At 38.4% G+C, this 26,557-nt stretch overlaps 8 protein-coding genes across 11 annotated transcripts; 4 read left to right on the top strand and 4 right to left on the bottom strand.

Annotated features, from left to right (window-relative positions):
- Positions 1–39: 39 nt before the first annotated feature.
- Positions 40–4,032, bottom strand: LOC100122660 (dnaJ homolog subfamily C member 10). Its single transcript, XM_001606219.5, has 12 exons — positions 3,824–4,032; positions 3,457–3,613; positions 3,174–3,390; positions 2,901–3,112; positions 2,588–2,815; positions 2,306–2,518; positions 2,105–2,231; positions 1,818–2,036; positions 1,459–1,731; positions 1,110–1,386; positions 839–1,037; positions 40–764 (listed from the first exon to the last, which is right to left on the bottom strand). Coding segments are annotated over exons 1-12 (2,355 nt in total). The 5' UTR covers positions 3,826–4,032; the 3' UTR covers positions 40–533.
- Positions 4,033–5,654: 1,622 nt separating this feature from the next.
- Positions 5,655–7,931, bottom strand: LOC100114539 (transmembrane emp24 domain-containing protein bai). Of its 2 annotated transcripts, XM_016989975.3 has the most exons (6): positions 7,556–7,910; positions 7,236–7,365; positions 7,084–7,154; positions 6,967–6,972; positions 6,535–6,661; positions 5,655–6,454 (listed from the first exon to the last, which is right to left on the bottom strand). In XM_016989975.3, exons 1-6 carry the CDS (start codon positions 7,730–7,732, stop codon positions 6,333–6,335), a joined length of 633 nt encoding a protein of 210 aa, XP_016845464.1. In that variant the 5' UTR covers positions 7,733–7,910; the 3' UTR covers positions 5,655–6,332. The 2 variants fall into 2 exon arrangements, with proteins under 2 accessions (XP_016845464.1, XP_001607364.1); XM_001607314.5 differs by lacking the exon at positions 6,967–6,972 and having other exon boundaries at positions 7,556–7,931.
- A 718-nt stretch (positions 7,932–8,649) lies between these two features.
- On the top strand, positions 8,650–14,551 carry LOC100678227 (zinc finger protein 37 homolog). Of its 2 annotated transcripts, none has more exons than XM_003428131.4 (6): positions 8,650–9,048; positions 10,646–11,032; positions 11,172–11,557; positions 11,728–11,833; positions 12,068–12,515; positions 12,593–14,551. In XM_003428131.4, the coding sequence occupies exons 1-6, from the start codon at positions 8,985–8,987 to the stop codon at positions 13,638–13,640; spliced, it is 2,439 nt and encodes an 812-aa protein (XP_003428179.1). In that variant the 5' UTR covers positions 8,650–8,984; the 3' UTR covers positions 13,641–14,551. The 2 variants fall into 2 exon arrangements, with proteins under 2 accessions (XP_003428179.1, XP_003428180.1); XM_003428132.5 differs by lacking the exon at positions 8,650–9,048 and adding an exon at positions 9,364–10,238.
- Positions 14,552–17,748: 3,197 nt separating this feature from the next.
- LOC100122626 (transcription initiation factor IIA subunit 2-like) lies at positions 17,749–18,901 on the top strand. The gene is made up of 4 exons (XM_001606188.5): positions 17,749–17,950; positions 18,044–18,148; positions 18,259–18,397; positions 18,477–18,901. The coding sequence occupies exons 1-4, from the start codon at positions 17,879–17,881 to the stop codon at positions 18,506–18,508; spliced, it is 348 nt and encodes a 115-aa protein (XP_001606238.1). The 5' UTR covers positions 17,749–17,878; the 3' UTR covers positions 18,509–18,901.
- Positions 18,406–21,947, bottom strand: LOC100122613 (protein-cysteine N-palmitoyltransferase Rasp). Of its 2 annotated transcripts, XM_032599316.1 has the most exons (7): positions 21,286–21,794; positions 20,704–21,178; positions 20,439–20,620; positions 19,945–20,370; positions 19,508–19,866; positions 19,100–19,434; positions 18,406–19,022 (listed from the first exon to the last, which is right to left on the bottom strand). In XM_032599316.1, exons 2-7 carry the CDS (start codon positions 20,819–20,821, stop codon positions 18,889–18,891), a joined length of 1,554 nt encoding a protein of 517 aa, XP_032455207.1. In that variant the 5' UTR covers positions 20,822–21,178; positions 21,286–21,794; the 3' UTR covers positions 18,406–18,888. The 2 variants fall into 2 exon arrangements, with proteins under 2 accessions (XP_032455207.1, XP_008214801.1); XM_008216579.4 differs by having other exon boundaries at positions 18,799–19,022; positions 20,704–21,947.
- LOC100217359 (uncharacterized) lies at positions 20,974–23,349 on the top strand. Its single transcript, NM_001142692.1, has 3 exons — positions 20,974–21,335; positions 21,449–21,640; positions 22,163–23,349. Exons 1-3 carry the CDS (start codon positions 21,324–21,326, stop codon positions 22,313–22,315), a joined length of 357 nt encoding a protein of 118 aa, NP_001136164.1. The 5' UTR covers positions 20,974–21,323; the 3' UTR covers positions 22,316–23,349.
- Positions 23,350–23,543: 194 nt separating this feature from the next.
- On the top strand, positions 23,544–24,565 carry LOC100114499 (transcription initiation factor IIA subunit 2). The gene is made up of 4 exons (XM_001607283.6): positions 23,544–23,782; positions 23,933–24,037; positions 24,196–24,325; positions 24,401–24,565. Exons 1-4 carry the CDS (start codon positions 23,711–23,713, stop codon positions 24,430–24,432), a joined length of 339 nt encoding a protein of 112 aa, XP_001607333.2. The 5' UTR covers positions 23,544–23,710; the 3' UTR covers positions 24,433–24,565.
- LOC100122589 (alpha-1,3/1,6-mannosyltransferase ALG2) lies at positions 24,435–26,466 on the bottom strand. The gene is made up of 2 exons (XM_001607260.6): positions 25,657–26,466; positions 24,435–25,585 (listed from the first exon to the last, which is right to left on the bottom strand). The coding sequence occupies exons 1-2, from the start codon at positions 25,897–25,899 to the stop codon at positions 24,608–24,610; spliced, it is 1,221 nt and encodes a 406-aa protein (XP_001607310.2). The 5' UTR covers positions 25,900–26,466; the 3' UTR covers positions 24,435–24,607.
- Positions 26,467–26,557: the final 91 nt, after the last annotated feature.

The following is a 26,557-nucleotide window of genomic DNA, read 5'->3' on the forward strand; positions in this document are numbered from 1 at the left end:
CGGATCCATGCAAAGGAGGGTGACGAAACGGATACCAAATTTTGTCGTTGCTTGAGAATTTATTGTTGCGTTTTTTTTCTTCTTAGCTGTTTCGATACAAAAGTGTATTGGTTAAAAAAGTCGTTATAAAAATCGTTAATATCACTGGCATCGAGATTCTTGAGAGATTGTAAAGAAAGTATATAAAACATTTGAGCGGAATGTCGTTCTCGGCAAGATCTCAATGATTATGGTTACGCTAGTTCGTGTTTGTTCGATTACAATAGTATACGTGTACGTAGATATATAAATTATCTATCTCAACGATCATCAACAATCGTCTTTGTCATACGATATCCTAAATTATACTCGTAGGGAGAAACGAATGCTCGGAAATACACCCACTGGAAATCTTGGAGCTTCTAGCCACAAATATCACAATAAAGTCATTTAAAAATATCTCGGGCTAAATTGGCCGGCTTCGACGCAACTGTCCACTTTTCTTCGCATTGGTCTAGAATGTATCTATTTAAGGCACCTAAATTAATATTTCATTATAGCTCATCGCGATCCTGCCTGACTCGCTTTGGCAGAAGCGCCAGAACTTCGTCTCTTATGCTCTCGGCCGTGGAAGCTTTGATCCTTATTCCATCCTGCAAACTGTTTCGATGTTGCCTCGTCGAGTACAGCTTCAGCGTCGGATAAGCCCGTATACCGGCTTGTCCACAGTAGTAGCGATAGTGGTCGCAGTTCAGCCTTGCGAAGCGTACTTTGTTTTCCAGAAGCTGAAATTTCGTTTCAGATAACGTTAATCCATTGGCAGATGGATTATTTGTGAGAGGATGAGCAATGTTTTTACCTGCGCAGCTATTGCAAATTGAGGCTCCAAAATAATGCAGTGACCACACCACGGCGCATAGTAATCGACCAACACAATATCGTCGGTCTTCAATACAGACTTTTCTAAATTGTGATCGTTCAGATCTTGCACTTTCACTGGCAAAAACTGCGTAATCCACTTCAACAGTGACGTGGCATCCCTCTGCCCGTTGTACAATCTATAAATACATAAATATTGCTACTCAGCAGAAAGAAAGCATGACTTTGATGTGAGCAATCGCACTACTTACGCAACTGAGTTCAATCCTTCCGAACCCATTGGATAAAGCCTGATTGTGGGATAACTGCGGATGCTTTGCGCCTGACACACGGATTTTTGTGCCTCGCAATCGACGCTGGCAATTTTAACATTAGAAAGAGGTTTGAGCGCCTTGGCCACTTGTGTCCATTCTGGTGCTAATTGCTGACATGGTCCACACCAAGGTGCAAAGTAGTCCACTACCCACAAATGTCTACCCCTCTTTTTACCTAACTTTTTGTCAAAGTTGTTGGATGTTAGATGTATCACTGAAAGTAGTTCATTGTTAAAAATGATTGTGTTTACACGTAAGTATGTAAGATTCTTAGAAAAATGTTTACCCGTTGGGTTCATAGCCTCATTGATGAATTCCACAATGTGAGGTGCCGTTCTTTGAGTCGAGAAATGATGCGTAGTACTGCCGTTCACAAGCATAGCCGTAGGATAAGATCTGATATTGTACTGCCTGCAAATTTCGGCATGGGTTGTGCAGTCCACGGTTCCAAAATGTAATACTGACGAGTCGAATTCTAACGACGCTTTTCGAACTTCGGGAAGGAATTTCATGCAAGGCGGACACCACGGTGCGTACCAATCGAGAAACCATACTTCACCTAAAGAAAAAAGTTCGTGTCTCGTTATGCAAAGATCTCTTTTTCTATGTCCGTTGTTTTAGAAGAATAAATTGATCTGTGCCTACCGTTTTGTCTGCCTAAAATATCGTGTATCTTTTGCGCGGAAAGAGCCCAAACATTCTGTGCTTTCAAACTACTCTTGGCAAAGTTAGCAACGTCGTTCATTGTGTTTTTTCCGTGACTCAATTCAAATGCTCCACCAGGTTTCAGAACACCCCAGGCAGGGTAATGATTGACATTAAGATTCTTGCATAAAGTTGAGTACCGACCGCAATTGATTTTTGCTGCAATATTACTACAAATTAATAATTTTCTTCATCACGATAATTATTGCGATGTACCTTTCTCTTACCTAAATTCACGTCTTTTAAAATACTAGGCAAATGCTTTAACAAAACGTCGAAATCTGTAGCGTGACCGATGTAAAAACAAATTAACCATCCGTCGTTGGATTTCCTTTTTAAGTCGTCCAGAATATCCTGCGTTGAATATGCCATTAATTATTACTTGAATCTTATAGTACATACATAGCTTACGTAAAATAATCGTTCACCTCAAATTGATCGTCATTAATATCTTGAGGTTCTGGGAGCTGTTCTAAAATTTTTTTGACTAGATCTTCTACTTCCAAAACATCTTCAAATAACACAGGTTTAAAATTTGCATCGTTTGGAGGTGGTAAATACACAACACCAGTGGAATCTGAAAGTACGCTACCACAATCATTATCCTTACAATGGAATACTTTTACATCCACCATTTCGTCCTATAAAAATAAAGTGTTAACAAGTATTGAAACCTTGAAATCCAAAGAATTTAAATAATCCATGCTTACAAATATAGCAGCAATTCTTAATCTCTCATCCTTTGTAAAACAATAACGGTTTTCGCCACAGACGAAAATCAATACTGGGTTTTCAATTGATTTATCATTACCCTCAAATAGAAGGTTCCAAACTGATTTACTGATTTCGCGAATATCAGCATCTATTTTATCCAAGACGAACCGCATTATTTCCTCATAAGATTTTTCACCTTTATATCTCACGCCTTGTTTTGAATTCTAAAGAAGACATTGATGAACTTTGTAAATAGTAGTTTATATTTACAGAGAAAAAAATAATATTTAGAGACAAAATGATCATTACTGGTGGATAATGCATCAACGTTGGGTAAGACTGTATTCCAACTTGAGAACAGAGATGCCAATCGTCTTCGCAATTGACTGCACCAACTCTAATAACTCCTTCAAGATCTTTGGCTATTTTCCTCCAGACCGGAGCTAAATGGTGGCAGTGACTACACTGTGGCGAATAGAAATTGACAAACCACATCTTTTCTGACTCAGTTACACTGTCAACTAAAAAGAAAGTATTCATTAATTTGAGGCTGTAACAGCAAATAGATAAGGTACAACTTACAATAATCATTTCTATTTAATGTTATGATCTGAGGGTCATCATCGTAGATTCCAAAATTATTCTGGTAATACGTGTATGAATGATAATTGCTACGCCTTTTGGAATCATCCAGGCCTTCCTCTCCGTACAAATCATACTTCTTTCTTAAGTCAGGATCTTTTAGCACTTCGTACGCCGTTGTTAACTTGATAAATCTTTCATGTGCTTCAGGATCATCCTACAATAAATAACTGATTCAGTGAACATCTAAGAAAATACAAAACATCACAAGTAAAAAGCTCACAGTCTTCTTATCGGGATGTTCAGTAACCGCGAGCTTCTTGAATGCTTTTCTGATGTCTCGCTGATCAGCTGTTCTCTCAACACCCAATAGTTTGTAATAATCTTCAGCCGAGGTAAGGGATGCAAATACGAAAAGAGTAATCAATATAGAGCTGCGCCTGAAAATTCGTAATATTACCTTGCATCATTTAATTGATCAATTTGGATATAACAACGAAAAAGACGATTAAGTAATTGGATTAACATAAGTCTCAGAGTTAATGAGCAAAAATTCGCATTTATTAACTGTTAATTTTCCCTATATGTTAATCGATATAATCGCCATAACAAACGCTAAAATGCCGGAAGCACTTAACCTCGCTACTCACATTTTTCTTTGCGTTTGAATACTTTTCGGCTGGGAAGAACTGTGAACTTGTCACGAAAAGTCTATCCAAGCATGCTTTGTACTTCTGACTCGCTACATCGAACGACGTTCTTACAAAAACCGCCCACATTCAAAGATAAACTTCACGATCCATGCCGTATATGGGGTCAATCTTCTGTACGGGAACCCAACCTTTCTGACGTTATGACACGTTTTCACGGAAGCTCACGCTGTATTCTGTAATCTAGGTGTAATCTCTTTTCTATGTATTTTTGCCTCCTGAACAAGAATTTCGTGGGTGGAATGCCCAAAAGTGGTCAGGTAATTTGTTATTAAAAAATTAATTGTTAATATTCAACAAAATTATGTTTTTTTCCCAAAAACTTCAACATAAAAACAGTTTTTTGGATTCTTTATATGATTTAATATTGAAAATGTTCTTATAAGATTTTTTGATAAAGGATTTGTTTTCGAGTAAAAGAGTACTAAAAGTCGATTACGCTCTCGATTAGCGCGAGAATCTGAAGAGATACTACACACTAAAAAAGACATGGTAATCATTTTATTCGCTCGCTGATTGGCTCTTCGTTTTACCGCGCAATGTCAGCGTATGCTTTAATTCCTAACGTCAAAAAGTGAGAATTAAGAAAATATGTCGCGGGAATCTCAAAATTTGTGAATATATCAAAGCAGTGTTGGACTGGCCCTTTGGTCCCCGCTTAAACTCTCCATATATGTCTGTGGAAGCTGACAATAGGTGGCGCATAGGCACTTTTCCATTTACCTCGTAACAATATTGCCTGCCAAGTCTAGATATAGTGGTGTGCTAACAATGCTAAAACTGCCTGGTTTGGCCTGCAGCTTCGTCTAAAATCGCTAGTATAATAAAATTAATTTCTTACAATATTGGCGACATTGATCTGTCGTTTGTGGGACTCCGATCTGAGTGAGGAATCGGCTGTACCTTACAAAGGTAAGTTTACAAAGACATCTGTTGCACAAACCCTCGTCAAAAATTTTAGTTTCACTAATTCGATAAAAATCAAGTTCCTCAACTTCTAATCGAATCATCTTGAATTTATCCTGAAAAGACTAAATAAAAATGAAAAAACCGACTGATGAGCGAAAATAATCGGCGATGACCGCGATCCACAAGAGTGACAGCTCTCTATACTGACTGAACATCCTTTCTGCATCCCATAAGTTGCTGAAGCACGGCTCCTGCTCTAGGATCTGCAGTTTGGTTGCGTAGTTCTCGTACTTATATGTGAGGCTGCGAACGAATTCCTGGACCTGAGCGCTGGAGAAACAGCGCTCTCGGAAAATCTTGCTTAGCGCTTCGCGCAGCGTGCGATCATATAGCTTTCGATTTGAGCTGGCTCGACTCTCATCTTCGTAGCTTGGACACGGGCGATGCGATGGAATGTTGACTTTTTCGAAATGAAAATTCATCAGAAGCCTCGGGGGTAGACTATAACGTACCCTATCCAGTGAAAAATGTAGCAGCATCTGTGCACCAACCCAACGGTATGTTCTATTTATAGCTCACGGCTAAACACCTCGGTGCATCGATACTAGAAGAGAACATTTTTCTCCTTATTTTTAGCATTTTCGAAGGATCCTCATTTTTGAGTGGCTTTTTCACTCGCGTAAAGAAGAAATAAAGTTTAGTATTTGAAAATTCAAACAATACAGTCTGTTTTATTATGTCGACCTTCCTAAACCGAGATCAAAGAACTATATACACGTGAAAAGTCTACAGAAAAGGGCATGAGCATAGAGTAAATTATAGAGTGAATTTTCTTGGGAAAGCTTTTGAACAAGTCGTTGGATTATAACTCAAACTTGTTTTATTTTGAAGTATGCATATAACACAACCTTACAGAAAAGTATGATAGGTACAAGATCTGAATGTAAAACATATATGATGCAGATCTATTATAATAGTAATTACGGCGATCCAATGTACTACGGGAAAACTAGTTTGAATATTTTCTGAAAAATACACGTGACATGTATTTACAAATGATATTTTGATTTTTTTTATCAGTACTTTAACCTTGAAAAGGATTGGATGGTACACGATTCATATTTACAAAAAAATACTAGCAATGTTTTTGAAAATCCTTACGTTACCACGAAAAAATATTGATCGTCATTCTTTTCTATTCATAATGTACATCATGTGAGAAGTATTTTATTGCAGTGTAAATTAAATTGACCTGAATGAAAAAATATTAAGTTTAAATTACTGTACAATTTATCTTATTTTGAATAAGCTAAGTAGATTGTACAAAAATTCATTACATTATCTGACGAACTCAACTCCTTGGTCCAAATTTACATGACGCATCAATATGCAGTCATTTGATTTGCTTACCAAATTATCTCCCAAAATAAATCACTTCATTAACAAATGACATAATAGGTCTCGATGAAACGACCGACATTCAACCAAGCATTTAAATACTTGGACACAGCTCCAGTTTGTGAGTTGTACACAAAGTGTACTACTCGATGAGTTTCTTTGCTCTGAAGAAACGTCTTAAATAAAAGACTTGCCAAGTAGCCAAACTTAACAGACAGAGCATCGAAAATATGCTGAAGTACAGAACGCGAGAATTTGTTGCCTCTGAAAATGGAAAATGACATTTGGTATGAGAAAGGAATTGAGATTTAATCTGAATGTAACGTAACTTTTAATTTGCTTACCATTTGTATCTCTCATTTCTTCTTCATTCTTACGCATCCTAGCAAAGTCCTGTACAATGGCTTCTGACAAATCCTCCAATCGTTTGAGTTCTACTTCAATTGGTTTCAGCTTAGCTGCCTCGCCGATCTATTGAAACAGTGTTATATTTGAATATTTTTGAAGTTGCATAATAAAAAAATGTATGCCAGATACGTAATTAAAAGAAAATAGCTTCAACTTGACTAAAACATGTAGGCGCAATTGTAATGATTGTCTTTAGTTGCGTGTAAGTGAATAAAATATAAACAATTTGTGAGTCATGCACAGGGACATGTCAATAAAATTACATTAATTTATTAGTGCTGTGGGAATTTTTGAAACAAAAAAATTTGTTTAAGTAAAACATTATAAAACATGCTGTGTATATCAACACAATATCAGAGTGACTTTACCGAAACCTGCTCGCCCATAAAAGCCACATAAAAGAAATGGAAAAGTTTAGAAAATAAACTGGTAACTTATACTCGAGATAATATCCACTAGTAACTGCGTATATCATTTGTACTTACACCCTCGTAGCTTTTAGCTTCAATGCCTTTCTTGACGTTTAACGAAACTTCTTGCCTCATGCCTCGTTCATCTGTAAAAAATGTACAACATGTACAATAGCCATTGATGATTTCTGTACGGAAAATGAATACAACTAAGTAGTTGGCCTTACGTGGCGATACATGGGAAGTAAAGCAGATCTCAAAGGTATCATATGTTTCCGTAACAAATGAAAATTTAGACAGCTTTCCTTGCTGTATATCATCCTTCTGAGCGAGAATGTGTCCCTTGGAGTCCCTCGTCTAAGAACAAATCGGATTTCACAACATTTAACGAAACTCGTATGCATTTTGAAAACAGAATTTAAAAAACCGTGTCTAATAGGTCGAATTTAATCGTAAAGATATATCTTGAAGCATATTGAAGGTTAGTTTACATAACCTGAACGCGACGCGATTAGCTATATTTACGGAGAAAAAAGCCTTGAATTACCAAAAAATTGATCTTCTGGCCGGGAACCTCGGAAACCTCGTACTCGCCGTTCACCAGAACGTTTCCCTGAATCTCTTCCTTCAAGCATTTCTGCGTGTTCGGCTCCATGTACCACATAATACATTGCGCCTGAGAGACGAGAAGGACGAAGCCGAGGATACAGAGTTGAAGGTTCATCGCGATTAGTTTGCGATGCACTTAAAGAACTAACGAAACCTTATTGTCGACCAGATATTCGCGAATATCCACGATGCGTATACACGTCCGCTATATTTTTTCCCCTAAAACATCATCGCGATGAGGTGGCAATGGCAACTGAATAATGTTTTCTCTTGTAGACAGCAGCAGCTGCGCTGTATTGCCTACGTCATCTCCGGGCGCTATATCTCTCTCTTTCTACTCTCTCGATAATCGGAGCAGGTATTATATACCCAATCGCGGTGTCCCCGGCAAGTCTTTCGAAAACTCTATAGTATATAAAGTTGACAAAAGCTTGCCTGACTGCTTATAAGTTATTATTTAGCTACTCGAACCGGTTGTTTTTTTTTTTTTTTTTAAACAATATATCGTGTACCGAGTAGAGTCGATCGACTGATCGTCAAAAATTCACGCCTCTGAGCTCGAAAATTTGATTTTAATCATCGTATGCGATTACAATGTTTACATTATGCTAATGAATACGCGAAATTTTAAAATTTTCGTCTCCACATCAGACATTGAAAAAACGAATTGTCGACACCGCCAAAGTCTACAAAATCATGTCGCGGCTTATAGCGCAGTGCATAATCATCATATATCGCCCGGAGAAACCTTGCATTATTTCCGCTGCAGAAGCATAAGTATAAGCTCCGAAAAATACCAGCAGACTATATAGGTACATTCCAAATCCTTCTGCTCCCAAAAATAAAAGAAAGCTCCAACCTCGCCCCAAAGCGTCATATAAATCATAACAAACGTAATACATCAGCAATAACTTCTTCGATATATAAGTATCAACAAAATCAGTAAACTCTCCCCAACAACAACATTATACATGTATACATATAAGTATACATAGGAGCGAGTATATATATATAGGTACAGCGAGAGACGACTCGACGAGCGAAGGCGCGGAGGAGGTGAACGGCGTCTGCGCGAGTTCTCTCTCCATCACTGCTTTTCCCGGCAGTGGTGGCAGCGAAACTTGACATAATATATCCCGCATTCTGGGCTGTGCGCGATATCATGGACGCGCAGTCGCGACAAGGATAGAGCTATACACTACTACCACCACCAGAGTAAGAGAGAGAGAGAGAGAGCTATAGCACCGGAGAGACAAAATACAGACGACGGCGCGCTGATCCGAGATCGCCACGAAAACACGCGGCGGACGCTGTGCGTATACCGTATCTCTCTGGCCTAGGATTCCTGGAAAATCTGTATCATCAGGATGAGCGCGAGGATCGGCGAGGGACAGCACTGCGTCCTTCCGAGCTACAGCTACTACGACAGAGGTGAGCGAAGTAAAAGAATAATAACCTGCGCAGCAGTACGTATGTGCATATGTATAAAAGACCGCGTGGTGGAGAGCGAGCGATCGAGAGCGCGCCTTTTTTTCCGGCGAAAAATCAGCGGTTTCCCAGCCATTTCCCGAGGCTTCCTCGCGATAATTCCACCTCCACGAGCTTCCGTTTACTCGAAAATCCGTCTGCTGCGCGTCCCTCTTATATATATTCTCCATGTATATGCGCTCGCGCGATGGCGTCTGCTAGTTTGACGCCGCTCCTCTCTCTCTCTCTCTCTCCGCGGTCATCTTGTCTGTGTAGTGTTGCTTACCTACTGCTACCGCCGCGCCGCGCACTGGCCGAGCTGTTGCTCAGTCCTACTGCTCTGCTGCGTGTGTGTACTCGCAGACGTCAAAGCTGCCGCCTCCGCGATATATACGGACTGCGATACAACATAGTGTTAGCTCGTCTACGGGGAGAACAGTGTGATTTTGCATCGGTGAACCGGAATAAAGTGTATATATATATATATATATATATATATATCTCTCTCTCTCGCGGGCGTTGTCGCAGCATCGGCAACAACAAGAAGCCGCCGTCGCCGCGGAGCAGTAGCCATCGACGGCTAGCAGGAAGCATTCCGATGTGCGGCGCGCCGCGACGGCCACCTTTCTCCCAGACAGTAGCCGTAGTTGTAGTAACGATAGACCTAGTCCAGCGCCTGCTGGAAGAAGGAAAATCCTTCCCTCCTGCTGCTGCATCGAGCTGACGCCGCTTCGAAGATAAAGAGAGAGAGAGAGAAAGATAGAGGATATAGAGGGAGAGAAATTTAGCGGCCTTTTTTGCGCATTTCCACGCTGACGGCGTCTGCGCGCTACGACGAGTTTGACAAAGGATTTCGCGCACGCACACACTTGCGCGCGCGCGTGTGTGTGTGTTCGCGCGCGGCTGCTGCTGCTGCTGCTGTCGTCTACATCGCAGCGAAAGAGAGGATCGGTGTTTCTCGCGCTGTAGGAGAAGGTGCACGAGGTGGAAGTTGAGGAAGAGGAGAAGAGAGTTCGCGAGCTGAGGAGAGTATAGCGGAGAGAGGAGGCAGTAGCTCGTACAAATGTCGCAACCTAGCCGGCAATGCAGAGAGCAACAAGTGGACAACGGAGGCTTTCACCTCACTTGGCGTCCACCGGCCGAGCAGTTTTCCTGTAGGCAGCGCGCTTTTCCGGCGCCGATTTTTTTTTCTTTTTCCTATCGCTATGAGTACTTTATATCCTTTTTCTTTTGCGGTCTAGATCGTTGTCTTTTTACCTCCGGTCGTCCGCTGGCGGCTGCTGCTGCTGCTGCTTCTGCTTTTTTTTTTTCTCCGCTCTTCGATCGATAATGTTTTATCTGGCCGAGGGCAAAAAAACACGTCGTATTCAACAGGAATTCCGCGAATTTATCTTCGGGCTCTCTCGCGTTTTTCATCTGCATTTCACTCTCGCGATATCGCTCTTTGTTTCTCTTGATTTCTAAAAATAGACCTGCCATAACTATTTTCGTGAATACTCTTCTGATAACTGTTGAAATTCGTTTTCTCTGCTTGCTAACGCCTTTTTTTCTCTCGTTTCAGACAACATGGGAAGGGACAGTCCAGGAGCTCTGCTGGACATGCTGGCGGAGGTGGCCTCGCAGACACTGCACTCCGAGAAGAAGCTCAGCGAGCTCGAGATGGATGTGAAGCCTGTGGTCGCGAAGCCACCAAAAGAACCTAAGCGCAAGAGTCAACAGGTCACTTTTAACGTTGGACAACTGCTGACTATGCCTGCCACTCAGCTGGTCAAGCTCTTTTCCGTGTTTAGCAGCGACGAACTCAAAAGGCAGTATTCGTACTCTTGTGCGCTGATTCCCGGATGTGTCCAAAACTATACCAGCTTTGCCAGCGAGGGCAGGGCTAGAATGTCCATTAAGTCGCATCTTGCCGAACACTTGGAGTTTCTGAAGAATAACGCAGAGAGTTGTGAGTAAAGCACAGTTATGAATTTTCTTATTGAAACGCAGCGTTTAAATGTGTGTTTAAACGCATGCAATAAATTGTTGATCATTATAACAATACCGTTCAATAGATGAAATAAAAATAACAATTTTTGTGCGTGCAGATGCCTCGTTTACAGCGACAGCTGTTAAATATGCCAAACCAAAATCAACTGTACAAAATAAGAAGGCTAAAATTCAGCAGACTAAGAAACCCCATAAGGAAACCCTAAATAAAGAAAACAAAGATACTAAAGTAGGAAAGTCAACAAATTACTTGCGTAAGATTTTATCGAATGATGTTAATTTAAAGGAGTTTGAAAGCAACGCTGGTCAGGACAGAGTCAACGAGCTCCGAGAGACGCTTGTTCAGGAAATAAAGAAGGAAGCTTCGGATGTCAAGGTCTTGGGAGATCACAGTTATTATGAACAAGTAAAAGAGGACAACGCGAACGAAGAATCCACGTCTAATTCAAACAAAGTACCTGTAAATTCACCAACTAATGAGAATGTAAGCATAATTTATTGAAAGTTGATACATTTTTTAAGTTACCTTTCAAATTTGAATAATAAGAACGTGGAATAGAAACATTAAGGCTGACTTTCAAATGGAATGACGAAAAAAGATAAAAACGAACCCTTAATTACGTAATACTCTAATGCTCTATTTATAATTTTCAGATCATGTTAATGGTGGTCGAGAGTAATGGCGTTTGTGTAAAGGATCCCCTGTCCAACACGGAGAACACAACCAAAATTACAGATGCAGAGGAAAACGAAGTAGAAAGTGAGTTGATTTTTCATCAGTATTTCTATAAATTTACATAAAGTTTCCTAAACAATGCGTAATCTTAGTGGACAAGAGCTCCATCTACTACTATTGTTAGGCTAAGTAGTGTTGAATAATACATAAATTTTCTGACTATCAGCGAGTCTTTCTTTTCTTTTAAATAGTCAATTTGCAAAATTTCTACAGTTTACAAATGCTCACATTTATAAAAACAAAAAATTTGTTGATTAGGTATGACGCTGTGGAAAGAGGATACGTACACTGCCCCGGATGCTTTCGTGCCTGCAAAGCCAAAAGGAAAAGCGAAATTCATAGGCACGAGCAAAGAAGAGAGAGAAATGGCTCTCATACTGATCGAAAAAATTCGGAAAAAGGGAAATCCAACAGGAAATAATTTACAGTGTCGTATTTGTGATCCACCCCGTAGTTTTACCGCTCCTACGACTTTGGTATCGCACTATCGTAGTCACGCCGGAATCAAACCGTACGAATGTCGAATCTGCAGAGCTGTTTTCACACGGCGGCACAGTCTTAAGTACCACATGTTAATACACCAAAATCAAACTCGTTTCACTTGCGCCGATTGCGGAAAGAAATTCCGACACCCGTCACATTTCCGAGAGCATCGTAGAAGACATACCGGAGAAGCGCCTTTTGGTTGCGAAGACTGTGGACAAAGGTAGCGTATCGCTTGCAATTATCGGATTTTGAAAAACTGACGAAAATTCTATATTCTAATCGATTGATCATTTCCAGATTCAAAACGAGAAACACTTACAAGCGTCACTTGAAAACTCGTCATGGCAAAGTCCTCACGATAACCGGAGAACTGCTTCATCTCTCGGAGGAGGATTCGAAGAAAGTAAGAACCAAGAACCGCCGAAAAAAGCAAGACGTTTCCGAAAGCATGATTAGCGAAACTGCAGCAGCCACAGAATCCGTATTACCTCACGCGCGGAATGATGAGTACTGGGACGAGCAGCAGATCTGCAATGAAGATGGACAAAACGGCGTTCAGCAGGCCATCGACAATGCCATATGGATGTATCGAAATCAGCCTGGCGCAGCTTCCGAGAAAAACTACAGCGAAATTAAAAGCAAACCAACGACCAACAAGACTGATTATAACGAGACTGAAATAGAAAATAGTTTTGAAAACAATGAAGTAGTCATCGCACAAACCGACTCCAATGGCGCACTGCATTTCGAGAATTACAACTATGCACAAGACGAGGTCTACACAGACAGCAACGGAATTCAATTTTCTTGCGAGGAGAACGTTTGCACGGAAATCACAGACAATGCCAAACCGTACGAGAATCAGGGGGAAACCGTCGTCGAGTATCAGGAGTGTCCTGACAACTTTACTGAAGCAATGAATAATCCTATTTTTACGGCAAAGCAAGAACCCGAGGACGGCGTCTTTGTACTCGACAATGAGGAAATTATATCTAGCGACGTAGTACAGAGCTCGGAGTTGAAGGAACTACTTTCTACCTCTAATTCCACCCAAACGGAAGAAGCAATGCAGACGGAATCGACCAATTCCGATGAGCAAACACTTAAAATAATACCCTGTCAAGTCAAGGTCTGCGACAACAACGGCACGGCGACGCTGCAATTGCTCAAGAACAGCAAAATCGCTCTTCTTGGAAATAAAGCACAGAGCATCAATCTAATACAAAATGGAAAGCAGCACACTATTTTACTCTTGGCTAGTGGTGACAACAATCTCTTAGAAATAGATAATGGAGTTATCGAGGGATCAAAGTCACTGCCTGTAATTGCTGTTCCAGCTGAATAAGTTAGCGTTACAGTAAAGTTTTTTAATATTCAGCATTGATCTACTACAAAACTTACAGATAATTTTGAAAGATATCTTTGTCCACTTTAATCAAAATGTATTTATAAAATTCTATAAGTTTTCTACGAGATGCGATTGATTCACGGTACTTCAAAAAGTCTGTCGAATAACACTGACATAATTTCCATTTTCAGTTCGTTAAATATTTACCTTATTCACGTAGTTTTTTTTTATATTTTCGATTATTTATAAATACAAATTTTGCTCAGTTTGTAATGTTTCATTTTAAAGGCTCAAATTTGTCTTCCAATTCCAGAAGCCTGGAAAGAAATAAGTTGATTTGGCATTGACGCCTGTTTTTCATGCTTTATATTTAAATTTCTTTTAAAAATTGTTGATAAAAATAACAGTATAAACTAAGTAACTATACTATGTTACAAAAAAATTACTAAAAAAAAACATGTATATAAACTCGAGATTACTTGGTCGATTGCCAAATATTCAAGCAACGAATTCGAAAATTAATTTTCGTAATACATTGTACGCCTCAAAGCTATCGAAAGGTTTTCAAGTCATTTTTCTACTTTACCATTGCGCTCAATTTCATTCCTAAAAGCGATTTTAATCGCGAAAAATTTTCAAATGCTTTACGATAAACAAAACGTGCCTTATTCTAACAAGAAGCAATTGTGAAACCAGTTTGGTAATAGTTACAGCATTCTTGATATAAAATTAAACAATGTAAGAATACATTTATGTAAGTCACTTATGCATTAATAATTAAGAAACCGTAGGATATCGTACTCTGCATACATGTATCGATTTATAGCTTTTTATTATAAAAAGTGTATGTAGTCTGTATTTTTATACATATTTTGTACTTATATCTATAAATCTAAAAAATTACAAAATTGTATTATTAATTTCTTCATCCTTCCACTTATCAACAATTTGGTCTTCTCCAACAAGCTTCACTCCTTTAGACGTCTGACAACAATAATGGCTGCAAGATTCTGTGAAGAAAAAGTTCTTTAAATATTTATTTTAAACCTATTTATGTCTCAAGATTGAATAAAAAATGTTGATTGAACTTTACCTTTAATTTATAATTAGCATAGTATAAGTATGAAGAATAATTTATCATCAAAATCGAGAATTTCCAAACTTTCTAAATAAATTTTCGTAATGTATTATGACAATAAATCATTTATTTGTTTCTAATAAGATTCTGTTGCCATTCGTTATTTGTGCAATCCTAATAAGATTTTAATGACACCAATAAAATGATACTCAATTCTTAGAAATATATATACATAGACGACCTGCACGTAAGCGACACCATAAAAAGGCCCAACAAAGGCCGAGCGCTAATGAGGTTCCGGGGAAACCCCGGGGTTAGGCCCTAGGAAGACCCGCTCGCTGTCGGCGGCGACCGGACCCACACCCCCGATTCGAGCCTAGCCGAGTTCTTAAGAAACTAACTGCTGTAATTAAACGTAAAACTTGAATTTGTGATGCTCGTTTTTCATATCGTGATGAAAAAATAACAATTATCGGTATAGCGTTGAATGAATCATTACGTGTAATATACACAGCTATACAGTATGCAGTTATGCTGGCACGTGAATTTCGCTTGAAAAATCGAATATTCATCTAGTTTTATCATATTATTGTGCAGAAATTCAGGAAATCGTTATGCACTCTAAACCTAAAGTTGAAAATATGGAAATGAAAAGATTAAAACCTACATTTTAAACTTTATGAATATTAAGAAGTGATTGATATCCTCAAAATGATAGCATTACAATTAAGTGTAAATCTGTAGAACTAATTTGCATAAAGATTAAAATCCATCAATTAATTCTCTGTGAGGATACCATTTACTTTTAAATACTTATGAAGTTTAAAATGTAGGTTTTAATCTTTTTACTTCCTGATTTTCAACTTTAGGTTTAGAGTGTGGAGTTGTTCCCGATTAAACTAGAGCCACTATTACCTCAGAAATTTTGTTTGTAAATATATTGAGAGAAGTTACTAAAAAGTGGATTTCGAGTACCCATGATCTTATAATTTTTTTTTTTAATACTATAGACGATAATCTGAACTATAACGAATACTTTATAGCACAGTGTGGCTAAAATAGGCATTTTAGTCACGCCTATTTGTGACTAAAGTAGTTCTTTTTAAAAAGACGATAACTAAAAGGAAAATTTAAGCGTCTTAATGATCTCGGTAAGTTTTCAGAGAACAAGATTCAACTTGATTTTAAAACTGTTTTACGCAAAAATATTGTTAATTCGTTAATTTACAATAGCTATATTAAACATAAATTTGAATAATAAAAAAAAAATTGTCGAATAGTCTTCAAGGCGACTGATGAAAAGGGTAAAAAGGGTATGAATCAAGAATTTAATCAGATATTAAAATTAAAAATGTATAATTTATTGCGGCCTAATGTTCATAAGTACATATATATACACGATTAAACTTTCGTAGCTTTAAACAAATATACATTATTTACAATAATTAATCTACATTATTTACAATATTTACAATAAAATTATGTGTGAAGACCTATTCTTATTATAAATATAATCTTATTAATTACCCTATTGAAAAATCTCACGTGAGATCTCAAGCCAAACGCGTAAAAAAACAAAAAATTGGTTAGATAAGATTTTGGCGTGAGATCTCACGTGAGGTTTTATTGCTAAAAACTGAGGTCAAGAAGATCATCAGGCGTCAGAACAGGCAGAGGTTCCACCTCCTCCGTTGGGATGACGTTACTGCCCATAGAGGCCCTAATACCTCGAAGTAAAGCTTCGATGTAAGTGTCCTCCGTAGAACTTGGCTTTGGTCCCTGAGTCATTTCCCTGTTATACGGCTTCTGATGGCTAGCCCTTCGGCTAGTCTTAACTCTTCGTGTCTTTGGCTGATGTTGATGATTGGACTGTTGACCTAGAGGCTTGTTTCCCGGAGTGCAGTACTGCTGGATGAAGCCGGGGCTAACTGCCGGTGTCGGTGGCATACACAAGCAATACGCATGTGTAAGCTGCGGATCCAACATCCCCGTGATAGACGGGGAGGCCAAATTTGAAGCGAGAAAATTGCCTTGGTCCAGGATGAAATTTGGACTTATAGCTGATGTCGGCGGAATACTCATGTAGCATGAGTTTGCGAACGATGCATGTAATCCCTGCTGTTGATGCTCTGAAGACGTCCCTGTGTTGCCTGAAAATTGAATTCTCGGAGCCGAGAGGTTGCTCCAATCGATCTGGAGTCTGATTGGAGCATGTCCTCGAGGCTCATTTTCAATTTTAAATAAAATATTGTTGCTTACCGAATCCATGGTTTTAGTTTAGTTGCTCCTTGCTCTCTGGATGCAGATCAAGAACTGATGCCGTTTGCGACCTGCAGCCTACTCACTGCCTAAGTAAGGAAAAGGAGGGGGAGGGGGGGAAGGCGGGCTCTTGTTCGATTTTACGCTACCTGGCGCCGATCCTAATCATTAGATAAACGGCTAGACTTTATGATACCTAGTCCTAAGTGTGTTTGTAACGATCGTCCGTGTCGAGTTTAAAGCTTATTGAACAATCATCTTCGAAAAAATCCACTATGCTATCACTGCCCTTTTAGAGCATCTGAATATATATTTTTTAAATATTTAAATATCTAAATATTTTTCCGTCTTTTATTGAAACTTGCTTTTGCTGAGTTACCGCTCGTACTGTGGTGTATCAAGGAAAGTTGCGAAGCTCAATGCAGTATGTTTCAAGTGTAAGCTTCCTCTGCACTAGCAAAGTCTTCGAACGATTATCAAACATCTATTGCCATAAGAAAGTTTGCAAATCGAGAATACCTGATGCATGAAGCAGGTTATTTATATTCTTTGATGAGAAGACTTTGGCACATAGCAGGTTGCGACCTGCAACCTGCTTGTTACCAAAATAAGGGTAGGGTACTTGTTCGGCTTCCTGTCACCAGACAGCGCCACTGATCTTTGCCAAATTCTCCCCACTTCGACCGCCATTCCTCCCACTCTCCGACCCTAGCAACGGGCCTTATATCTCCGCCCACTCACAGTCGTCATCGCTGCAGTTGAGTCAGTTCTTCCGCTGCAGTCAACGGAAACGGTTCAGCCTTACAAATAAACGACATAACTCTCACATGTAGTCTATACCCTTACAAATTACCGCTTTGCGCTAAACTTAAGATCGTTATTAAATTTGCTGTTAGAAATGTCTTACCAATTATATAGAAACACAACGTTAGGCAACACGTTAGAGGAGACCCTGGACGATTTATTGGCAGTAAGCTTTTATCTCTTGTTCTTATCTTCGGCGTTAATAACGTGGTTATTTTAACGCTGTTTAAACAATTATTTTATGAAATGATGCTTTTAGTACGACCAGATAAGCCGAGGATTAGCAGTTAAAGTGTTATTACAGTTTGACAAAGCTATGAACCAAGCTCTAACAACGAAAGTTAAATCGAGGCTCAATTTTAAGGTAAGATGTCAATTAAGTAACTTTTGTATTTTTTGGACCGTGACAGGTGTAAAAGGTGGCTTTTTCGGTTGAGTGTGAATGAAGTCATTTATTAACTTTATTCGTTCTAGGCTGGCAACTTGAAGACATACCGATTCTGCGACAACGTGTGGACGCTCATGCTGCACGACGTTGAATTCAGAGACTCTCAGAGGGTCGATAGTATTCATGTTGATAAAGTTAAAATAGTTGCGTGCGAAGGAGGAAAAAGTAAGTTGTTTTATGTTACATTGGTGAATTTTATTCGCTATTATGAAATGATTTATAATTTGAATTTGTTTGGTTTCAGCTCTTGACGCAGATGGTTCGTCGAAGCGGTGATTCTTCTACGATTCATGCAAGTTACATCTTCCGATGTTTTAGTACAAAAAGAAAAGTTTAAACGCTTAATTTGCTGATATTTTCATTTGTGATAAATGTCAATCAAAAAAATCACGAAAGAAAATATTTACTCAGAATATTGCAATTTCTTCTTATCAAGTAATTTAAAGATTAATAAGACAATGCAGGACTTTCTTTAGTAAGTCTGACTGCAATTTCACCAAATTATAGCCCAAGAATCTTATAACTATGTACAATGTAGATTAAGTCAATTGAGTATACCGATCATATCCGTATATTACGTACGTATTTATTATAAAAAGTTATGTATTTTGCGTAATCATGTATATTTTGTACTTACATCTATAAATCTTGAAAAATTACAAAATCTTATTTTTAACTTTATCTTTGCTTTCATTCAACACTTTGCCCTTCTCCAACTGCTTTATTTCTGTAGACGTCTGACAACAGCCATATAAGGCGAGTAACAGTGTTGCAGTAGCTGTCCAAGACTCTGCAAAGAAAAAATAATTTTGTATACTTATATTTCAAAGTCAGTGCATTGATTGATATTTTTTAGGAAAATATTACCTCGGAAAACTCTGTAAATGTACATGTGTCCGATTTCATCTCCAGCAAAGAAGTAAAAGTTTGATATAGCAGACAAAGCTAAAAGCGGACTTGAAATCATACATTCCAGTCGTCGTTTATTTTGCGGACTTATAGAAATACCTATGATATTTTGGTAAAAGAATCCGCTTATAGACTTCGCCATAGTTTCTATAAACAGTCCAAAAAAGTTTAGGAACGCCCATATAAAAATATATAAATGCATGCCGTGCCACAGATATATAAATGTGAAGCACACAGCTGAGGCAAAAAATTTCCCAATAGCCGACTTAGGGTTGCAGGGAATGTAAATATATCTGAAACATAACTTTATTTTTAATGATGAATTTAATAGAATAAAAACTTTTATACCACAGAATATCGACATACCTCAAAAGAAATTTGTATAATCCTCTATCAAAGTGTTTCCACATGTCTGAATACAAGTGTATTCTTCCAATGCATTTTGGCTGAGGTGGAGCATCAATGTCTTCGGCTCTGCATACAGTAGAAGTGAGTCCGTAGACGACAACATATTTGTTCAAAAAATACTGCCCCATGCAGTATCCTAATCCATAAAATGCCCATGGTCTGAGGCTTATCACAAATTCTGGATGGAATCTTAGTGCATTGAAGTAGACGTAGTGTAAAGCTAATTGTGTAAAATACATCCAAAATGTATAGCGGACTAGACTAGAAAATATCCTCAGCGATTTCTCTTTACCCCATTGTGTGAATGGCTTATTTACCTGAAAAACCAAATCCATGTGTAAATTGTAAAAAGAATTTAAAAACTTGGCCACATTTATACTTAGTTAAAATCTTACCCCGTCCAGAAATTGTTGATAGAGAATTACTGGTCCCAAGAAAAGAGTTGGCAAGTACAAACAGTAAGCTAAATTTTGTAGCAAATCTTGTATGAAACCCCAAACATCGATATGTTTGTAACTTTCAATGCTGTCAATACTGTAGCTGATGCTCCTCAGTTGAATCCAGCATACTGCAGCTGTCAGCATAAAATATTCTTCATCCTCCAGCATCAACCATTCCCTGAAGATCACATCTGATACCTTAGCATAGTAAATAAGGGCTAATGTCGCAGTGTGAACTATCCATGAAATAACTTTGCTTCTCAGCGAAGCCAGAAGGCAGGAAATGCATGGTAGTAACAGTGTGCAGAGCGTACTCAGCAGTCCAAAATAATTCCATAAAAATATAACAGATAATGCTGCGTACCAGCTGCACAGTAAAGTCTGTAAAATACAATAATGCATTATTATTAGAGACCATTACATTCACAAGTGAAAGATAGGGATATTACCTTATTATGACACAATATTTTAAGGCACTGACTAACGAAAACTTGCACAACAATCCAAGGAACCAGCTGAAACATCAGAGGAATCCATATCCTCCACTCTTCATCTGAGACATCAACTTTTCTTTTGACAAAGGACCATCCAGGTGCGAAATCACTGTAGGCATCATCATAGTCTCTAAAATCTGCACATGCAAAACACGTAATAATAATTTCCGCTCCGAAATTCGGCTCAGAGCCCATAAAAAGTTAATCGAAACAAACTCACATCTATCGGTCGACAGATGAACGCAGTAGATCGAATAAAACACAGCTCCGGACCATCCAGCCACGCATAACCACGTCTCGAATCTGCTCAATTTGGTCATAGTCTGCGTCGTCTCCATCTCGATTCAAATCCAGCGCGCTTTCGCCCATCGGCGCGCACGTTTATATCATATTGTCGCGCGACCAGCTGTTTTATTTTCCAACTATCTCTCTCGCTCCCTTCACCTCCGCTCCGCTTCGAATGCATATATACATATGAACATACACGCACACACGAGCGATTCTAACCTGTGTGCGCGCGTGGGACTAGCTGGTTCATTTTAGCCTGCAACGATGATCGCCAGCAGTACTCGCGCTGCGCTTGCTGCTGCAGTTGCTGCGTAGCTCAGCTCTTCTAGCCGTCGATACACACGCGTTGAACAATAACAAGCATTACCCCTTCCCCCTCGCTCACCTGCAGAGCGAGCAGCGTATACCTACACGTAGAAAGGAAGGAACGTCAACAAAGGGTCAGCTCTGAAACGGAGTCGCTGCAGTCTGACATGAATATCGCAAGCGACTGAGAGAGAGAGACACACAGTACCTGCGTAATTACACGAGAGATCTCTTCTGCTCCTCGAAATGCCCGCCAAAGTGAGTTTTCGCGAAACTAGGTTACGCCATTGCTCTCTTGAAAATATACCTGATGCCACGCTCTCGCTATTCTTGTAATAAACTATGTTGCACACGCACACACACACACACAGATCACGGAGATCAAGTGCAAACGCTGTCGCACTATGCTGTTCACGGAGGAGGCCTCACCGTCCCTCACGGCTCACGGACAGGCGATCGGAGTTGGTGCGCGAAATACCAGGTGCAACAGCGACGTTCCCGAGGACTGTCTCTTTCTCGCGGAGGACAGCATGCCAGACTGGATACACGAGGTCGTCGATCGGGTACGGAGTTTACGTTGTTCTTTTTTTTTTTTTGCGCGCGCGTGCGGTGCTATAAGTATGGCCTTTACGCGCGAAATCTGCGTCCTCTACGATTTCAAACGTTGCGCTACCGAGAGAGACCTGTTTATTATTGTTCTCGGTCCTTGAGACGACTGATGCGACTTATGCAGAAACGTTAGCGCTATGCGGGCAATTTTTTTACGTAACGGTCTTTTTGGGCGCTTTACAATCGTTTTATAATGATGAACTTCCTGCTGGATTTCGTTTAATTACTTTGCTCCGAAATCATTAGGACTCTCATTTGATGATTGTTGAATTTATTGATGCGCTTTCGGACAGACCTCAGAATAAACATAGTCTCTCCTACCGGGCAGATAAAGATCTAGTGATAAACAATTACAAAATCATTGCTTCATACTGATATCAGAAAGTTGTTATTGAGATATCACATTGTACACAACAGAATTATACTTTATTATTTCTATATTAATCTTTGTCAACCATTATTTATTTGTTTTGTAGGAAAACTGGACAAAAGGCAAGTTGCACTGCCCGCTCTGTCACGCTAGGATTGGCTCCTTTGATTTCGTCAGTTCGAAAAAGTGTAACTGTGGAGAGTATGTACCACCACCAATCAGAATAACGTACTCAAAAATAGACGTTCCACATCGGTGATGCTGAGAAGATGCGCAATATACTTTAATTAATTTTTAAATCATCTCTCCATATAGCATATTATTGAAATTTACAGGGTAATTATGATGAAAGGAGACGTAGCTTCTTAGGCAATGTATATTATAGATTTGGTCTAGGTCGCCTTTCACAAAACCAACCCTAATATTACATTGCTACATTGTGTTAATTATAACAGAGTATATTGATTTTTCTACAGTTTTACACTTAAGAAAGTTGAAATTTTTTCTTTTTTAATTAACACAAATTACATCATTGCAATAAAAAATCACTGAGAGTGTCTCATTACAAAGTTGAATGAAGTTTAAGAATTATACTTAGTTGCATTAAGCATTGTTAAAAAAAATCATAAAAGATCATGATCTACCAAATGGTACAAATAAAATTGAAAGCTCTATTTACTAAATTTATAGTAAAAAGGCTTATATTTTTTTATTCAATGTGTTAGTCCGAATGTTTTATAAAAGTCTAAAAAATGTTTCATTACACTAAAATGTCATTAAAAAAATAATAATAAAACTCGTTGATAAATATTTCTCATTGCCATAAAAATCAACAGAATCAATTTTTGTCTTCTCAATATCTATATATTTGATTTCAGTATTATCAGATTTTTTTCCTCGTGAGGCACTAATTTCAACAAAGTGTTCAATTAAAAAAGATACACCTTTTTATATTATTAAATCTAAGAAATTTTATTTCACCAGAATTAAAAAAATATAATCATTATAACTTACATACTGCATCTTATTTTTAATCAATGAAAATACTTAATAAGTATACTCGCAATTTATTACTTGATCACTAAGGATGCTGTTGAATTGTAGTTTCATTCATTACACGCATATATAAACTCAAAGTAGATTAACATGGCATTAGTTAAAATTTCAAGCTATAAACAGTGTTAAAATACTCTACTGTTGTATTTGTACTTGTGATAAGTCGAATACGACAGGTCATAATGTAGTGAATACAAGTGGAAATATATATAGCAAATAAAGTCGCATTAAAACATAGATTTTTTTAAAGTGATTTTTCAAATATGTTGAAATTCCCAACAAACGCAATACGTATATATAATCTCTCCGCGATTATCAGACAAAATTCTATTCAAGTAAGTGCTGCCATCTATCAAATTGATTCCTTGCTAAAATTATATATAGGTATATTATTATCACAGATAAGGAACGTGTGCTGCCCTCTGCAGTAGAAACAAAATTTTGTAGTGTATACTTTCACTCAGCTTATCACATATGTTGCTCGTATGCATGCCTATGTACTTCAGCACTCCTGGCTAAAGTTGTAGTCGTTCAATTCGTATTTACGTTTTACTATTAGTTTTCTTTTTTGAATAAAGAATTTAATAGAGAATTAGAAATGTCGTATCAATTGTACAGGAACACGACGTTAGGTAACACGTTGCAGGAGAGTCTGGACGAGTTAATACAAGTAAGTCGAGCTTTATTTGTTGCTCATTTCTGCGTTAATAATATGATAGGTTATTTTGTTTACACTCATCGCTTACGGCTTTCATAAGCAAAGTACAAGTTAGTTAATATTGTTAATGCATAATTATATTTAATAAAATGATGTTTTCAGTATGGACAAATCACACCAGGATTAGCAGTTAAAGTATTATTGCAATTTGATAAAGCTATAAACCAAGCACTAGCGACAAGAGTTAAATCAAGGCTTAGTTTTAGGGTAAGATTTATTGTCGATAAATTCAACTTATCAAAATATAAGTACTTTTAAGTCTGCCCATTTCCTAAAAATGTGCTTTCTATTTTTATACACATTGTCTTTAAATTGCTATTAAAAATATTAAGTTTTAAACTTAATAATATGTTTGTTCATTCTAGGCTGGTAAATTGAACACATACAGATTTTGTGACAATGTGTGGACGTTCATGCTGAACGATGTGGAGTTCAGGGAAGTTCAGGAGGTTGCTATGGTGGACAAAGTAAAGATAGTCGCGTGTGATGGAAAGAGTAAGTTTGCGCATTACACTGTTGAGTTTAATTCGTTCCTAGACTGATTACTAATTAAATATTTTCGAATTTCAGCTCTTGATACAGATGTTGGTCCAAAGCGGTAACATATTAGCATTCTTTCTCAATTCAGGTTATATCTAGGGATGTTTTCTTAAATAAAGGGGTCGAACGTCTATTTATTTGTTTATATTTCGTTTATTTGTGATAAAGCATTCAATAAAAAAAAATTATGAAAAATGTTTGCCTATAAACTTTCTAAAAAAATACTATTTTCTTAAACTATCGCGATTTCTTCTTATCAAGTAAGTCAAGGATTGAAGAGTTAAGATTATTACTAAATGCTTGGAAGCTGAATTTCTCTTTGAAATTCTGCTTTCCAGCTTGACCAAATTGTAGCCTGAGGGGCTTGTTTTTAATCAGAGTTGATAACTTTTCAGCTAAATTTGATTTCTCAGCAAGATAACCAGTAACACTGTCAATAACAGATTCTTTGGGACCTCCAGAATTGTGAGCAACAACAGGTTTGGAAGCATACATTGCCTCTAAAGGCACTATCCCAAAATGCTCATTGGGTGGTGTGTATATTAGAATATCACAATTCACAAGGATCGAAACTTTCTCAATGTCTGTGGGAGATTTCAAAAAATACACTTTGTCAGAAACTCCCATTTCATCAGCAAGTCCAATCAATTCTAGATAATATTCAACATTTTCTTCAACTCTCTTATCATAACCACCAGCCATTATTAGGTAGACTTTGTTGTACTCTTCTCGAGTTAAGAATCTCTTCAAGTCAGCTAAGGCTTCGATAGCTGTGGAAAGCTCCTTCTTGCGTTCGTATCTATTGATGGATAGCAAGAAACAAATATCAGGCATCAATCTTTTATCCAGAACTCTCTCCAGTGACAGCACATGTACTTGATCGAAGAAAGCTGTGTTTATGGATGGATACAGTACTTCTGTGTGTTGAGCATTGAGCCTCTTAAAAGTTTTCTCGTACACCGACTGGGTGTAAAGGCTGTTAACAAAGACTTTGTCTGCCATGCCTGTTGTGATCTCCTCCAGAAAATTCAGAGGAGCTCGATAAAGCTTTTTCAGTCCACTTTCATACGTTGTTAGAACTTGGTCAGGATGGTGGCAATAAAACACAACCGTTGGAATCCTTAATTTCAGAACAGGAATGCATATTGACACTAAATCACAGAAGACAACGTCAGGACGGTTGGCACAGAAAATTATGTACAAGGCTGCCCATATCTGCAAAAACAAATTAAGTGACAATTTCAAACCGTGCTTCAAAAAGCATGTACGAACAACTATTTGTTTACCATTCTCAGGTAGGCGCAAAACGCGAAGAATTTGCCGCAGATGTGTCGGGGCAGCCAGTCGCCGACAACGGTGACCTTAAAAGTTCCATCCTTGGTCTCGGTGAAGCAGTGCTCGGGATCGTGATGATTAGTAACGAAATCGACGTCGTGGCCGTTCTGCTTGAGCGCCAAAGCCGCGTCGACGACTAACCTCTCGGCGCCGCCGATACCCAGGTCCGGGTGGAGAAACGTTACTCGCACCATCGTTTCAGACGAGTCTCATTATTGTCGTCGTCAGCAGCAGCGGAGTATATCTCCTCTACGGTTTCTGTTTTTGTCAGATTTCTTTTGTACAGCTATATATGCATAGCTGCAGTGCTGGAGACTGCAGGTGCGCTGCGCCGACCGCTAAACTGGAGCGTCGAACTGGTTGGCGCCACTGTTGCCACGTTGTTCATTATTTACGTTTTTTGACGTGCGCTAAGAGAAAAGCCGTCTGCTGCGGAGCCGCTTCTATACTTACGATCATTTGCGAATGATTTTTGCATACTTATAACGTAATGTGTCTGTGGGTACAATCGCTATTTTTAGGATCGCGTCACCTGCACTTTTCTTCGACAACAAAAAAAAAAAAAGGATTAAAAAAAAGTGTCGATTTATTTAGAATTGTTTATTATGTTTACAATAATTTCATTTTTTTGGAGTATGACCTACAGGGATAAAACGCTTTATCTGACAAGAATTGCTGTATCACACATCGATAGCATAACTCTTGGCTATAGATAATCTTATCGTATTCTCGTCGTGTAACATCGCGGATTTATGTTATAATGACTGCGTTTCAGAAGTAGCTACCGGTTTTATTATGTAACAGTTTCGACCATTACAGTATACATTTTTCATTTTTAATAACTGCAACAAT

This window comes from Nasonia vitripennis, chromosome 4, assembly GCF_009193385.2.
Source record: "Nasonia vitripennis strain AsymCx chromosome 4, Nvit_psr_1.1, whole genome shotgun sequence".
In the NCBI taxonomy this organism is placed as follows: domain Eukaryota; kingdom Metazoa; phylum Arthropoda; class Insecta; order Hymenoptera; family Pteromalidae; genus Nasonia; species Nasonia vitripennis.

Excerpts from the sequence above, each read along its gene's own strand:
- LOC100122660 (XM_001606219.5), bottom strand. Across the intron at positions 2,816-2,900 it reads CGTTGATGCATTATCCACCA|AATTCAAAACAAGGCGTGAG; the intron begins GTAATGATCATT and ends TGTCTTCTTTAG. Across the intron at positions 1,038-1,109 it reads GAAGGATTGAACTCAGTTGC|ATTGTACAACGGGCAGAGGG; the intron begins GTAAGTAGTGCG and ends ATGTATTTATAG.
- LOC100114539 (XM_016989975.3), bottom strand. The coding sequence starts at position 7,732 with ATGAACCTTCAACTCTGTATCCTCGGCTTCGTCCTTCTCGTCTCTCAG. Across the intron at positions 7,366-7,555 it reads GCCAGAAGATCAATTTTTTG|ACGAGGGACTCCAAGGGACA; the intron begins GTAATTCAAGGC and ends ATTTGTTCTTAG. Across the intron at positions 6,455-6,534 it reads AGAAATGAGAGATACAAATG|AGGCAACAAATTCTCGCGTT; the intron begins GTAAGCAAATTA and ends TTCCATTTTCAG.
- LOC100678227 (XM_003428132.5), top strand. The coding sequence starts at position 10,148 with ATGTCGCAACCTAGCCGGCAATGCAGAGAGCAACAAGTGGACAACGGA. Across the intron at positions 10,239-10,645 it reads ACCGGCCGAGCAGTTTTCCT|ACAACATGGGAAGGGACAGT; the intron begins GTAGGCAGCGCG and ends CTCTCGTTTCAG. Across the intron at positions 11,834-12,067 it reads AGAGGAAAACGAAGTAGAAA|GTATGACGCTGTGGAAAGAG; the intron begins GTGAGTTGATTT and ends TTTGTTGATTAG.
- LOC100122626 (XM_001606188.5), top strand. The coding sequence starts at position 17,879 with ATGTCTTACCAATTATATAGAAACACAACGTTAGGCAACACGTTAGAG. Across the intron at positions 17,951-18,043 it reads CCCTGGACGATTTATTGGCA|TACGACCAGATAAGCCGAGG; the intron begins GTAAGCTTTTAT and ends TGATGCTTTTAG. Across the intron at positions 18,398-18,476 it reads TGCGTGCGAAGGAGGAAAAA|CTCTTGACGCAGATGGTTCG; the intron begins GTAAGTTGTTTT and ends GTTTGGTTTCAG.
- LOC100122613 (XM_032599316.1), bottom strand. The coding sequence starts at position 20,821 with ATGGAGACGACGCAGACTATGACCAAATTGAGCAGATTCGAGACGTGG. Across the intron at positions 19,867-19,944 it reads ATCAACAATTTCTGGACGGG|GTAAATAAGCCATTCACACA; the intron begins GTAAGATTTTAA and ends TTGGTTTTTCAG. Across the intron at positions 19,023-19,099 it reads CATTTACAGAGTTTTCCGAG|AGTCTTGGACAGCTACTGCA; the intron begins GTAATATTTTCC and ends TTTTCTTTGCAG.
- LOC100217359 (NM_001142692.1), top strand. Across the intron at positions 21,641-22,162 it reads TACACGAGGTCGTCGATCGG|GAAAACTGGACAAAAGGCAA; the intron begins GTACGGAGTTTA and ends TTTGTTTTGTAG.
- LOC100114499 (XM_001607283.6), top strand. The coding sequence starts at position 23,711 with ATGTCGTATCAATTGTACAGGAACACGACGTTAGGTAACACGTTGCAG. Across the intron at positions 23,783-23,932 it reads GTCTGGACGAGTTAATACAA|TATGGACAAATCACACCAGG; the intron begins GTAAGTCGAGCT and ends TGATGTTTTCAG. Across the intron at positions 24,038-24,195 it reads AATCAAGGCTTAGTTTTAGG|GCTGGTAAATTGAACACATA; the intron begins GTAAGATTTATT and ends TGTTCATTCTAG.
- LOC100122589 (XM_001607260.6), bottom strand. The coding sequence starts at position 25,899 with ATGGTGCGAGTAACGTTTCTCCACCCGGACCTGGGTATCGGCGGCGCC. Across the intron at positions 25,586-25,656 it reads TTTGCGCCTACCTGAGAATG|ATATGGGCAGCCTTGTACAT; the intron begins GTAAACAAATAG and ends TTGTTTTTGCAG.